Source organism: Sturnira hondurensis, unplaced genomic scaffold, assembly GCF_014824575.4.
Source record: "Sturnira hondurensis isolate 20B ecotype Veracruz unplaced genomic scaffold, ASM1482457v3 Scaffold0019006, whole genome shotgun sequence".
Taxonomy (NCBI): Eukaryota; Metazoa; Chordata; class Mammalia; order Chiroptera; family Phyllostomidae; genus Sturnira; species Sturnira hondurensis.
In genome coordinates this window covers 13069745-13082766 of record NW_028091637.1, presented here as the reverse complement: position 1 = coordinate 13082766, position 13022 = coordinate 13069745, and the positions used below count along the sequence as shown (strand labels likewise).

Genomic DNA, 13022 nt, shown 5'->3' with positions numbered 1-13022 from the left:
TGTGCAGGGTGGAGGGGAATGAAAGGGGGGAAATGGGACAACTGTAATGGCATAATCAATAAAATATATTTTTAAAAACTAAAATAAAATAAAAAATAAAGAAAATAAGGTTGTCAATTCAATCTTTACAGTGCCTATGAGCTCTAAGAGTCAACACTATGAACTGTACAGATAAGCAACTCTCTAGCAAAGGGTGGGCCCTGCTTTGAGCAGAGCTTACACACCACAGCTATATACCTAGACGCTAGTCCATTTAGTTCCATAAAGGACAGACAGCCTAACTCCTAAAATTCTCAGCCACAAAAACCCTCAGGAGAAAAGGGCCTATAATTGAAACTAGGAGTTTGAGGCCTACTTAAGGTGAGCTATGGACAATACTAAAAGTATAGAGCCAAATTTCAGGACATTTCCCTGATATTAATACCAAATAATATTGAACATAAACTTTAATTGAAAAATAAAAGTTTTAAAAATAATTTTTAAAAAAGAGAGATGTCCAATAAATGGTGTTGGGACAGATGGCCATCCACATGAGAGAGAAACACCAATTAGACACTCACTCCGTGCTTAAGCCACACTAAAGACTGAAATGATTTTTAAAAATCGAAATAGAAAATATAAGAGTCTATTTCTTGGCCCTGGCTGGTGTAGCTCAGTGGATTGAGCACGGGCCTGCGAACCACACAATCGCAGTTCGGTTCCCAGTCAGGGCACATGCCTGGGTTGCAAGTCAGTTCCCAGCAGGGGACTCATGAGAGGCAACCATACATTGATATTTCTCTCCTTCTCTCCTTCCCTTCCCCTCTAAATAAAATAAAATAAAATCTTAAAAAAAAAAAAAGAGTCTATTTCTGTATCTCTGAATAGGACAAAGATTTTTATGTCAAAAGCAGAAATCAAAAGGAACAGCAATCAAAAGGAGGAGGGGGAAACATCAACAAAACATGGCAGAAGTTTAATATCCTTTTTTTCCTAAACAGCTCTTCTGAGTCTGTAAGTTAGAAATCAGTAAACTCACTCATCCAGTCTTCTTCGCACCTAGGGCAGGTGACCAATGAGCACACCCACATGAGTCGTAAGTGAGTGGTGTGAGGAAATAAGCAACAAAATTGAACTTAGTCAGCTGAAGAGCCTGCGAACAGCAGCAAACAGCATCGGGCAGCCTCACGCAGGAGCTGCTCAGCAGGAGACCGATGCTGGCGCCCCCCAGAGGCAGCTGCATCGTTGTCCTTAGGGCGGTTCCCCACTATGGCTGGGCATAGCCATCAGCCCTGACTTTCAGGCCATCCTGGAAATTCTGTAAGCTACCAAATATTCTTTAATAAATTCCTTTTCTGCTCAACTAGCTGGACTGAGTTCTGTTGCTTACAATAAGAATTCCAACATATACAACACATACCTTTTAAAAGATGAACCAGAAAAGTCAACAAGTGATACATGAAATTAGCTGTATGGAGAAGTCACCTCAAAGAATAAGATATCCTTCCCCAGGATAAAAACAAAAAATGGTTAGGTCTAAAACTTTTAAACAAGAAAATGACCAAATGTGAAATAAAGCCAAAGCCTTATCAATGTCTTAAATGTCTAGAAAATGTACGGCAAGAAGTCAGCACTGTGCTTAGAAAACGGGAACGGGAAGCACAGCCACCAGACAGTGCTCACCCAGAACTGAGACTGCACTACACATGCTCCGGGCACTTCAGTGTCTCTGAGGTTGAGAGAAATTCAACAAGCCCCTTCTACCCCCAGAGCCACAAATTTCAAACCACGAGAGCTTGAAAAGGCTCCAGATGCTTCAGAGGCTGTCACCATAAGAAGGAGAATCTCCATTTCTACCTACCTACTCTTAAATGGTTATGTGTAATATGTCCTTTAATAGAAGGGCCACTCGGGGGGGGGGGTGCAAAATGATAGGAAAGTAGTCAGAAAGTGCTACTGGGCCAGAGGGAACAGCTCTGACCAACCATCTCTGCTGTGATTCCGTCATCTCCAAGTCATCTTCAGGTTAATAACCCAGCTTTCCAACTGCCCAGGTAACAGAAAGGGCTATTCTAGACGATGACCTTCTGATCACTTGAAAAATACACCCCACTGTGAATTTTAAAAATCGGCACTACGTCTTTTAACCTTGGCCTCATGTGAGCCTCATCAGCAACTCAGAGCCTTGTCAGTTCGGGATAAACCAGCAAAATCCAACGCTGGGATTTATGATTTAAGTCCCATTTATGACGGGATTTAACCTGTACACTGTCCCCACAAGAACAGCAGCACCTCACAAGGTTTGGCCTGATAATTCTAAGTCTTCCTCTGGAGTTGCAAGAGTACAGAACACATGAGGAAATGGTTGTGACTACAAAGTGTAAAACATTCATCAAAAACTAACTGTAGCTGAGCATTTATCCCAAGGTCCTGGATCTTTGGGCTAGCTTCACCTCAAAATATAAAAGGATTTAGATTCCTTCAAAATAAACTTGGTCTAATTAATTCTCACAGCCATGAGAAATCTGAAGACAGATTTCTAAGCTATTCGTCAAGAAACCTGATGGTTATATCCAAGCTCACAATTAGTTTTTTAAAGATTTTATTTATTTATCTTTTAGAGAGGAAGGGAAGGAGAGAGGGAGAGAAATATCAATGTATGGTTGCCTCTTGTGCGTCCCCTGCTGGGAACTGGCCTGCAACCCAGGCATGTGCCCTGACTGGGAATCGAACTGTGATACTCTAGTTCGCAGGCCCATGCTCAATCCACTGAGCTACACCAGCCAGGGCTCACAATTAGTATTTTTATTGCCAACTGACTGACTATTATTATTATGAGACCAAAGGCTCCAACTTCAGTACCTGTAAGAAAAACTATTTTAGGCACGGCAGTTTGCAGAATTCTAAGATGACCCCAAATGACCCTGCTTGTGAATGCAATGAGATATCACTTCCCTGATTACCTGACCTCACATAGTGAAAAGGGATTTTGCAAATACATTTAAGGTTACTAATCAGTCAAATATGAATTAAGCAAAAGGAGATTATCTAAATGGGTCCAACCTGATCACAAAAGCCCTTCAAATATAAGCCCAAAGCACAGAGGCGGGCAGAAAGCAGAGATGCACTCCTTCTGTCCTGAAGAAAGCAAAGCGCCTGAGGAAGGCCCAGGAGCAAGCAGCTTCAGGCAGCAATCGGGAGCTGAAAGTGGTCCCCTGCAACAGCCAGCCAAAACTAAGGGTCTCAGGCCTACCTACAACCACACAGGACAAAATTCTACCATAACCATGAGAGCATGGAAGGACCCTAAACTCCAGATGAGCACACAGTTTGGAAGACACCTTGATCTTAGCCTGGTGAGGTCCTGAGCAGAGAACCAGCCACACCACGCCAGCCTTCTGACATGCAGACTGTGAAATAACAACTGAGTTATTAGGCACTAAGGCTGTGGTAATTTGGTACGCAATATTAGAAAATTAATGCAGCCACCTTTAGGAATAATGAGGCTTGAATGCCTTGTCCAAATATACCATGACTTTTCACTATCCATCCAGACTACTGATATGTCACCCTGTCTGACCCCTCCACAAATGCCTTCTCACAAGCAGCCACCAGACCAGGAGTACTATCTCTCAACCCCATGGTACTGAGACTGCATCTACCCTTTAAGGCAAATCCAACGCCCAGCACTGCACCTTAGCAGGCTCTGTTAAATAAGTAAGTGCTCTATAATTACAAATGCTTTCAAATACTGTATCTCTTTTGAGCCTCACAACAAGTCTGAAAGGTAAGCGGGAGAGATCATATCACCCCCAATTTCCTAATGAGAAGAGCATCAGCTCAGAATGCTTCCATGGCCTGTCCAGGTTGCACACTGCAACAGCTGGGTTGGCACACAGGTCTTTTCTGACACCCGCATTCACTTCCCTAGTGTTCTTTAGATCGCCGTTTCTCAAATTCTTTTCACTGGGGCCCACAGTTAAAAATTTGCTTAATTAACAAGAAACCATGTCACACATACACACCTCTAAGAGAAAAGTTTTACAGAACCTTAATCTTTATGACAAAAGATGCCATATTTTCTGACCTAATTTATTCCTTCATTAGAATAGAAAAAAAGCTGATCCCAATACTTTCACCATTAAAAAAAAAAGTTAGGGTATACCAAAAAATGTATCCTGAAAAACTAGTAAAAAAATTTTTAAAGGGGAAAAAAAAGAGGGAGCTAAAAAAGTTAAGAAAAAAATGAAATTTTCTAAAATCAAGGGATAAAGAGAACATTCAAAGATCAGGTTAACTACTACTTAAGAAAGAACAGATTTGAAATTAGGCTTCTCATCTGTAACACGGATAAGGGAGAAATACATTCAACCATCTGAGGGAAAATTTTCAACCTAGATCAAGAGCAAACAAATGAATCCTCCTGAGTGGGAAAAGGGCCTTTCACACCCCATTAAATTCTTTAGGGCACTGTGCTTTCAACACAAAATAATTTATATTCAAAAATGAAGATAATAACACATACCAAGTCAAGAGCCTTTACTAAAGAAAACGAGAATTTGTGTCATCTGTTGCAAAAGCACTGTCATCAAAAAAAGGGTTTGTTTTGTTTTTTAATTCAGGCATGAACTAAATCCTTAACTCTGAAAACAACAACCCAGAACTACTCATCCTGAAGGGTTCTGAAGAGATGAAAAATCTGAGACCAGACAGAAACCAGGAACCGACCAGTGATGCCTTCCTCTTCCATTCTGGATAAATGTACATATTATCTAATGGGAATGTTTTAAATCTTTTGTATACAAAGTGATTTTCTTTGATCCAGCGGCACTGTCTCATCAGAGGCACCAACCTATCGAAACTGGGAACTCTGCTGTGTTAGCTTGTAACTAGCTTTTTATTGTTAATCTAAAAACAACCTCTCTTTGCTAATGCATGAAAGCAATTAATTTTCATAAAGAAAAACTAAACTTTACAAATAAGAAAAATATTCATCTCACCAGCACCTTGAGCATATCCTTCTTAAATTATTTTCACTCTATGTAAATAAACTTAAATACTATTTCCCCCACAAAACTGGGATCACACGCCGTTTTTTATCGGTCTCTCAAAACAGTATCTTTACATGTTAATAATATTTTTCTGTATTATTGCCTAATAATAATATTAGGCAACCTACATCTTTGAGCCTCAGTCCATCTATAAAAGATGATCTATGCCATAGGTTTATGCACGACAAAAATAAAATACTCCATGTAAAACAGTAAATGAAATGCTTTGCCCATAGTGAGAGAGAACCCAATAAATTTTGTCATCTTTAAAGGCTGCATAACTCACTGACTGATACAACTTTCTGTTTCTATTGTTGAACAGTTTTAGCCAATTTTTATGTACTAAAAAACACTGAAATGAAAATCCATGTGACTAAATCTGTAACACATCTTAAATTTTCTTAGAATAAATCTCTAGAGATGGCACCCTGGATCAGTGATATTTCTTTATACACCCCTAAACGTACAAGTCTCACATTCACTAACAGGACCACTTCCTCACATCATTCTATGCTTCTTAAATAATGGTGATTTGTAAAGTCAGAAAAGCCTGCAGTAAATGGTATGAAAAGTAAAATATTTCCTATTTAAACTTTAGTCACTATTTACATTTTACATGGGGGAATGAACAAGCATTCATTGTCATGTTCCAATGTATTTCAAGCAATGTTTGCTCTGACAAGCTTTAAATATAAGAAAACAACTTCAACTTGATATAGTTCAGAACAAACTCAATGCAATAGCTGTTTAATAGTTGTTAGATGTTTAAAAGTTACATAAGATAAATGTTCTGTTAAAAATGTATTAGAAATGCCAAATTAGTCAAACCTCAGCCTCCTTTGTAAAAACTAAAATTAAGAGAGAGTTTGCTCAATCTTTTGAGATTCAGAAAGGCCAGGCAATTTCGCAGAAGCCCTCCTCTTCACTGGAGAGACCATGTGCTGCCAGAACCAAAACACACTCTTACTGGTGCTTAGCAGACTGTTTCTTAAACATTAACACGCCCCCCTCTTTCCTGGAAACTGTCGTTTCCTGAAGCAACAGCTTTGGTGAAAAATAAACACAACACTCTTGAAGAAGAAGAAGCTGGGCTGTGAACAGGCACAAGTCTGGCCCAGCCTCAGAGTGTCAGTCCCTGCGCCGGTGCCGGATCAACCAAGTTATGCGAAGTGACTAACTCGTGACAGCCTCTGGCGCTGGACGCCGGCCACACCGCCACCTCTTTGAGGTCCCAACGCTCCAGCAAGCAGCCTGGCCTACGATGGTTCGACCCCTGGCCCTCACCCCTGGCCCTGGGTTTGGATTGGACTTCCATCACAGTCAGGAGTCCTGCGGGATCCTGGCCCCTTCGGTACTCAAATCTCGGGTCGGGGATGGGAGAGGGGACTTCTGTCAAGAGGTCACATATTACAAGGGCCCCAGGTTTACCCGTGCCGCCCTCACTCCTGAGCTGCGGTCTCGGCTGGGTGGGGGAACTTTCGATATGGGTCAAAAATCATGCAAGACCTGAGCCCCTCTCGCTTGTTCTCAGGCCGGGGGCGGGCATTGGGGAAAAACTCTCAACAGAGGTCAGCAGCTCTCACTACCACTCCGGCCATCCCCACCCACTCTCCGCAACGGAGTCTGGGACGGAGGATCTGGGCCAACTTGAGCTCAGTCCCAGGGCTTGGGGGGCATCCTCAGGTTAGAGATCAAGGGTCACGGAAGAAGCTCCCCTCTTCTCTGCCCCGGGGCCACTGTCCAGAGGTGTCGGAACTAGGGGAGGGCGGCAGCCATGGTACCTGAGTAGAGGCCACCGCGTGCTGGAGCTTCTGCTCCTCCTCGCTGATCTTTTGCTTCAGTTTCTTGAACATGGTGAGGCGCGGGGGGTCCTGAGTGTGAATGAGACCTGAGGGGCGAGAGCCGAGAGAGCCCTAGCACGGCAGCGACAGCGTCTTCTCTACACCAGGGACCGCGGGGGCCGGGCCTCGCTGCCCACTCCTTGGGCTCGCAGGCGGACCGGGACTCTCGTCCTGCGGGTGTCTGCGTCGCCGCCGCCGCGTCTCTTTCTTCTTGGTGCCACTGGTTGGCCTCGGCCCCCCATTCAGCCCCGGCGGCGGCGGCGGCGGCGGCGGCGGCGACAACGGCAGCAGGTGAACGTCGTGCCGAAGACGCCTGCGCAGCCTACGTGGAGCTCGCCGAGGGGCCTCTACGGAGCGCCGCTGGGGACAAGCTCGAAGTCGGGCCTGCACATGCGCGCTCGGGTGTCGCTCCCAAACGCTGGAGCTTGCGGGGAGACGCGGGCTGCTGCGCTGTCCACACACATTGCATGCAGACAGGCTCTCGGAGCCAGGAGCCAGGGCTGGTCTGAGCCCTGCTGTGAAGTTCACCCGGGCTTCGGCATTGCGAAGTTAGGCTGGGAAGGTGCTCCTATTGAGCGTGGTAGGGCTGGCGGGCCCACAGTGAACTGCGTGTGTGAGCGTCGGGGTGGGAGAAGGGGCGATCCACTGTGTTCTTTCGTTCAGTATTTGTTGTCATGATTTTGTATCTTAAAGTACCTAGCGTTCCTACTGCTCCCCAGGGGAGTGCCTGATACTAAGTTCCCAGGGTCCACATATTTCAGGACAATACTGTAAGATCGCAATCATTTAGACATATGCCTTTTTTTTTACTTCACTAAAATAATATTTTATCACACATTCACTCTAAAATCTGACTCATTCTAAGTGCCAGGTACTTGGGGATGTTAAAAGAATTCACAGCCTGGTGGAAGACAAAGATTCCTGAAGAGTACACATTTAACTCTGGCACATGAAATCATCCTAAGCATTTAATGTTGATCTACCTGATGGATCCAACACCCTGCACTTCGCGCATCTGTGAGCCCTCAAATCCAACTCATCAACTACTTCCACATGATATACCAAAGTGCTGCATATTGCCTCAGGTATTGGAGTGGCAGAGTATATGTTGATGACATATTAGCAAATTTTATTTACTAGCAATTACAGGAGCAAGTTGCTCTCTGAGATTCCATAACTCCAGCCCCAAATGTTTTAGAGTCAGAGTAGGGCCTGAGCTGAACACTAAGTTGACAACTGGGCTAAGTACTCTTGTATTTCATAGTGAACATCTATACTATAATTACTAAGAGAGTTTCTCTCTTTTTTATTTTTTTTTTAAAGAAGTCTTTCTTGGCCCTGGTTGGGTAGCTCAGTTGGTTAAGAGCATTGTCCTGATATGCCAACGTTGCTGGTTGGATCCCCAGTCAGGACACATACAAGAACCAACCAATGAATGCATAAATAAATGGAACGACAAATCAGTGTTTCTCCTTTTCTCTCTCTCTCTTAAATCAATAAAAAATTTCTGAAAAAAACCTACTGGAAGAAAGATACGTGTTTGATGGGAGCTGAGTGGAGCAGAGGTGGGTGGGGGGGTGTAAATTACAAAGGGGCAGACTGAGGGAATCTTTGGGATGATGAAACAGTTTGCAGTGTAACTATCATAGTGGATGTACAACTCTGTACACTTGTCAAAGCCCAGAAGACTATATACTACAATCACTGAATTTCACTGTATGAAAACTTTGAAATAAAAATTAAAAACCTGAGGCTCAGAGAGGTTAAGAATCTCACCCAAAGTAACACAGCTTTGATATAGTACAGGCAGCATTTGAACACAGAGCCTTCATAGTTCTAAAGCCTATAACCACACCACCGCCCACACTGACCCTGGATCCTTTACTGCAGAGGCAGAGACTCCCATTGACACTGATTTCTCTATGTTCAACTCTCTGCTCCCAAACAACCTATCCATTGATAGCATCCTCACTAGCATACATTCTTTCTTAATTGCAAATATATATATACTATACACTCAGAGAATTATCCTCAAATGGGAAATTGCTACAGCTGTATTCTTAGGTGTCAGATTTGCTGACTTTTTTATTCCTCGCCCAAGGATACATTTATTAATTTTAGAAAGACAGAGGAAGGGAGAGAGAGAGAAATATTGATGGGAGAAAGAAACATCAATCAGCTGCCTCAGGTATGCCACCCTGACCAGGGGTCAGACTTGCAACCTTTCAGTATACATTTGTATAGCCAACTGAGCCACACCTGCCAGGGCAAGATTTGTTTTGTGGGGTAGGGACACACACACACACACACACACACACACACAGAGGCAGCAGAAGTACCAGAGATCCAGAGTAGATGGAAATATTTGTGTCACTACATATACCACTTTAATGTATTTCATTAGAACACTTTGAAACATACCATGCTTTTATATTTACTTTGCAAAACAACGCACTGTGGCGTGTAAATTAAAGTTATAAAACAGTTGGCAAAGCTCCCATGAAAGAAAGGTCTACACATCTGTGTCTAAACTTAGACTATGATCCTCCCAGGAGCTTAGCCAACTTTTCAGCCTGAATTCTTTAAAGATTTTTTTTCATATCTTCGTTTTCAATTCAATGCTCATTGTAGGCAGAAAGTAAGTAAACTAGGGGACAGTGAGGGGATACATTATTATTGCTATTGGCCATGTTTGACAACTAAGCACAAAGAAGAGCAAAAAAAATGGCTTTGCCCAAGTCATCTGATCTCGGCGTAGGACTGGAACCTGAGCTCAGGCCTTCTTGCCCTTTGCCCTGATCTCCAACTGCAACGCGTTCAATCAACACTTCCTTCTCTTCTCTGAGACACACCCCACTCATTTTTTAAAGCAGTTCAATTTAATTTTTAACAGTTTTATGAGTGTTTACATGACGTGTCCTAGAGCTGTTTACACAGCTGATGACTCAATCTAATGAGAAGAATCTTTTGAAGGGAAAAACCCAACTCTGGGCTGAAGGGGGAAAAAATCATATTCCTCCTGGCTGGTGTGGCTCAGTGCCTCCCTCACTAACCGAAAGGTCACAGGTTCCATTCCTGGGTTGTTGGTTGAGTCCCCAGGCAGGGCATGTAGAGGAGGCAGCCAATTGACATTTCTTTCTCTTCCTCCCTCTCTTCCCCTCTCTCTAAAATAAAAGACAAATAATAGTGATTTTTAAAAAATCTTATTTCAAGAATGAGGCCTCTTGGAAACAAAAAGGTTGATAAAATGAAGATGAGGTGTCAGATTCCTTGCTCCTTACTAAATAACCACTTGATAATCAGTCACCTAAGTAAACAAATTCACTATTTAAACATTTGGATATTGTGTTTGTGTTGTAAAAAAAATACTTGTTCATATTCAGGATGTGTGGGTGGCTTCTTCCAATGGGAAAAGACTGGGTAGTGTAATGAATAAGCACATAGGCATTAAACTCACTGGGTTCAAATCCCAGCCTTGCCATTTAGTAGTTCTGCATTGGGGAAAATTACTTAACATCTGTGTATTTCAGTTTCTTCATCTGCAAAAAGAAGACATGTCATTGTACCCGTCATAAGCTTCCTGTGAGAATTAAATGAGTGTTTGGATAATAAGCTGGTATCTTGAGAAAAAAAAGTTGGATGCATTTCTCACACCTAGAAAATTAAAGTACTAGAAATAAACATGGGAGGATTTACTTCATACTCTTAGAGTGCTCAGGACTTTGTAACCATAACACAAAACCCAGAAACTATTACAAAAATGTTATGTAATTTATCAATCTATATAAAAGATTGTTTTTCAATTCTGCATGTCAAAAATGCTGTGATATACTGAAATAGTGTGCAATCCATTGCTTTATTGTTATCACATGACAACAGGAATAAATCTGGGAGCAAAAGAATGTATACTAGATAATTCCATGTAGACAAAACTAATTAGGTGTTAGAAATCAAGGAAAATGTTGTCTTGAGGTGTACAAAGGCATAGAAATGGGGAGGAGCGGGGGGGGGGATTCTGGGGTGCCTGCCAAGTAGGTGGTATTCTGTCTCGCCTGCCATCCTGTCCTTGTCATTGGTGGTGATTACAAAGATATGTTCGAAATATTTGTTTCCTGATAGTGGTGGTGGGTATACAGATCTATACATGCATTAAAACTCATGTACATTGGAAGTAAGATTCAATTTTACTGCATACAAATTTTATTTTTATTTATTCTTTAAATATGTGTTTATTGCTTTTAGAGGGAGAGGTAGAGAGAGAGAAACATTAATTCATTGTTCCACTTATTTATGCATCATTGATTTATTCTTGTATGTGTCCTGACTGGGGATCGAACCTGCAACTGTGGCATATCAAGATGACACCCTAACCAACTCAGTTTCCTGGCCAGGGCTATATATAATTTTTTTTATAGTTTTGGGTATGTTCTAGCTTTCAGTCATCTCTCTTTCTTTCTTTTGTTAAGATTTTATTTATTTATTTATTTCTTAGAGAGAGGGGAAAGGAAGGAGAAAAAGAGGAAGAGAAACATCAATGTGTGGTTGCCCCTCGAGCGCCCCCAGATGGGGGCCTAGCCCACAACGCAAGCATGTTCCCTGACAGGGAATCAAACTGGCAGCCTTTTAGTTTGCAGGCCCGCGCTCAATCCACTGAGCTATACCAGCCAGGTAAATTTCTAAATAATATTTTGCCATGAAAAGAAATAATTAGGCACAAATTTTTTTAAAAAGAACGAGACAGCTCTACACACATGGATATGGGAAGATCTCAAGATTTTTTGTTAAGTGAAAAATCAAAATGCACAATGTATGTAGCATGCTACCATTAGTATGATTAAAAATTATATGCAAATCTACATATGTGTTAGGTTGAATTTCATGAAAATGCTAATTTTTTAAACTTCAAAAATGTCAATTTCATACAGTTCAACAAATGTATGTATGTATATTTGTTAACACGATATTACAAAATGTACCTGGAAAGACATAAGAAATCAGTACTTGCCATGAGCGAAGGAAAGTAGGCAGCTTGAAGTATCAGCACCGAGATTTACTTTTATCTTTTATTTACTTTTTATCCTTTTTATCTTTTGAATTTGTCTGGGAGGAACATTTCTCTCTCTCTCTTCTACTTTAGCTCTTATGAATGGAGTAATAATAAAAACAATACAATTGAAACAATACTAGATTAACAAAAAAATTAATATGTGTACATGGAAGAATCACAAGATGATGCTCAGATCATAATATGAGGGTCAATAATTGACTGGATATCCTTTTGTACTTTTTAGACAAAGAAAACAATAAACTGGTGAAGAATGGATGGAACAAATGGGAAAATAAGTTCGTGCTCACTAGAAAGGACTATAGCAAGGCTTGGGTACTCATTAATGAGGATTTTTTTTAAATTTATTTATCTTTTTAGAGGAGAAGGGAAGGAGAAAGGAAAGAAACATCAATGTATGGTTGCTTCTCATGCATCCCCTGCAGGGAATTGGCCCCTGCCGGACACTGGCCTGCAACCCAAGCATGTGCCCTGACTGGGAATCGAACCGCTATTGTCTGGTTCGCAGGCCCACGCTCAATCCACTGAGCTACACCAGCCAGGGCCGAGGAATTTTTTTAAATTTATTTTTTAAATATATTTTATTGATTATACCATTACAGTTGTTCTATTCCCCCCTTCATTCCCCTCCACCCGCACACTCCCTCCCCCACCATTCTCCCCCCCTTAGTTTATAACCACGTGTCTCAAGTTCTTTAGATTCTATATTTCCCCCACTATTCTCGCCCTCCCCCCTATCTATTTTCTGCCTACCATCTATGCTATTTTCTGTGCCTTCTCCCCCCTTCTCCTCCTCCCACCCCCCTGTTTCTAACCCTCCATGTGTTCTTCATTTCTATGGTTCCACTCCTGATCTAGCTGTCCTCTTGGTTTGCTTTTGTTTTAGGTGTGGTTGTTAATAACTGTGTGTTTGCTGTCCTTTCACTGTTCATATTTTTCATCTTCTTTTTCTTATATAAGTCCCTTTAGCATTTCATATAATAAGGGCTTGGTGATGATGAACTCCTTGAACTTGACCTTATCTGAGAAGCACTTTATCTGTCCTTCCATTCTAAATGAAAGTTTTGCTGGATAAAGCAATCTTGG

General features: G+C 41.8%; 1 protein-coding gene across 4 annotated transcripts in view; it reads right to left on the bottom strand.

Annotated features, from left to right (window-relative positions):
• The window catches only part of GOLGA4 (golgin A4), a 90714-nt gene extending 83507 nt beyond the window's left edge, over positions 1-7207 (bottom strand). For all 4 annotated transcript variants that reach the window (XM_037070725.1, XM_037070727.1, XM_037070728.1 and 1 more), the window contains exon 1: positions 6812-7207. In XM_037070725.1, coding sequence (XP_036926620.1) covers positions 6812-6883 — 72 coding nt within the window. In that variant the 5' untranslated portion in view covers positions 6884-7207. The remainder of the gene's footprint in view (positions 1-6811) is intronic.
• Between the last annotated feature and the right edge of the window lie 5815 nt (positions 7208-13022).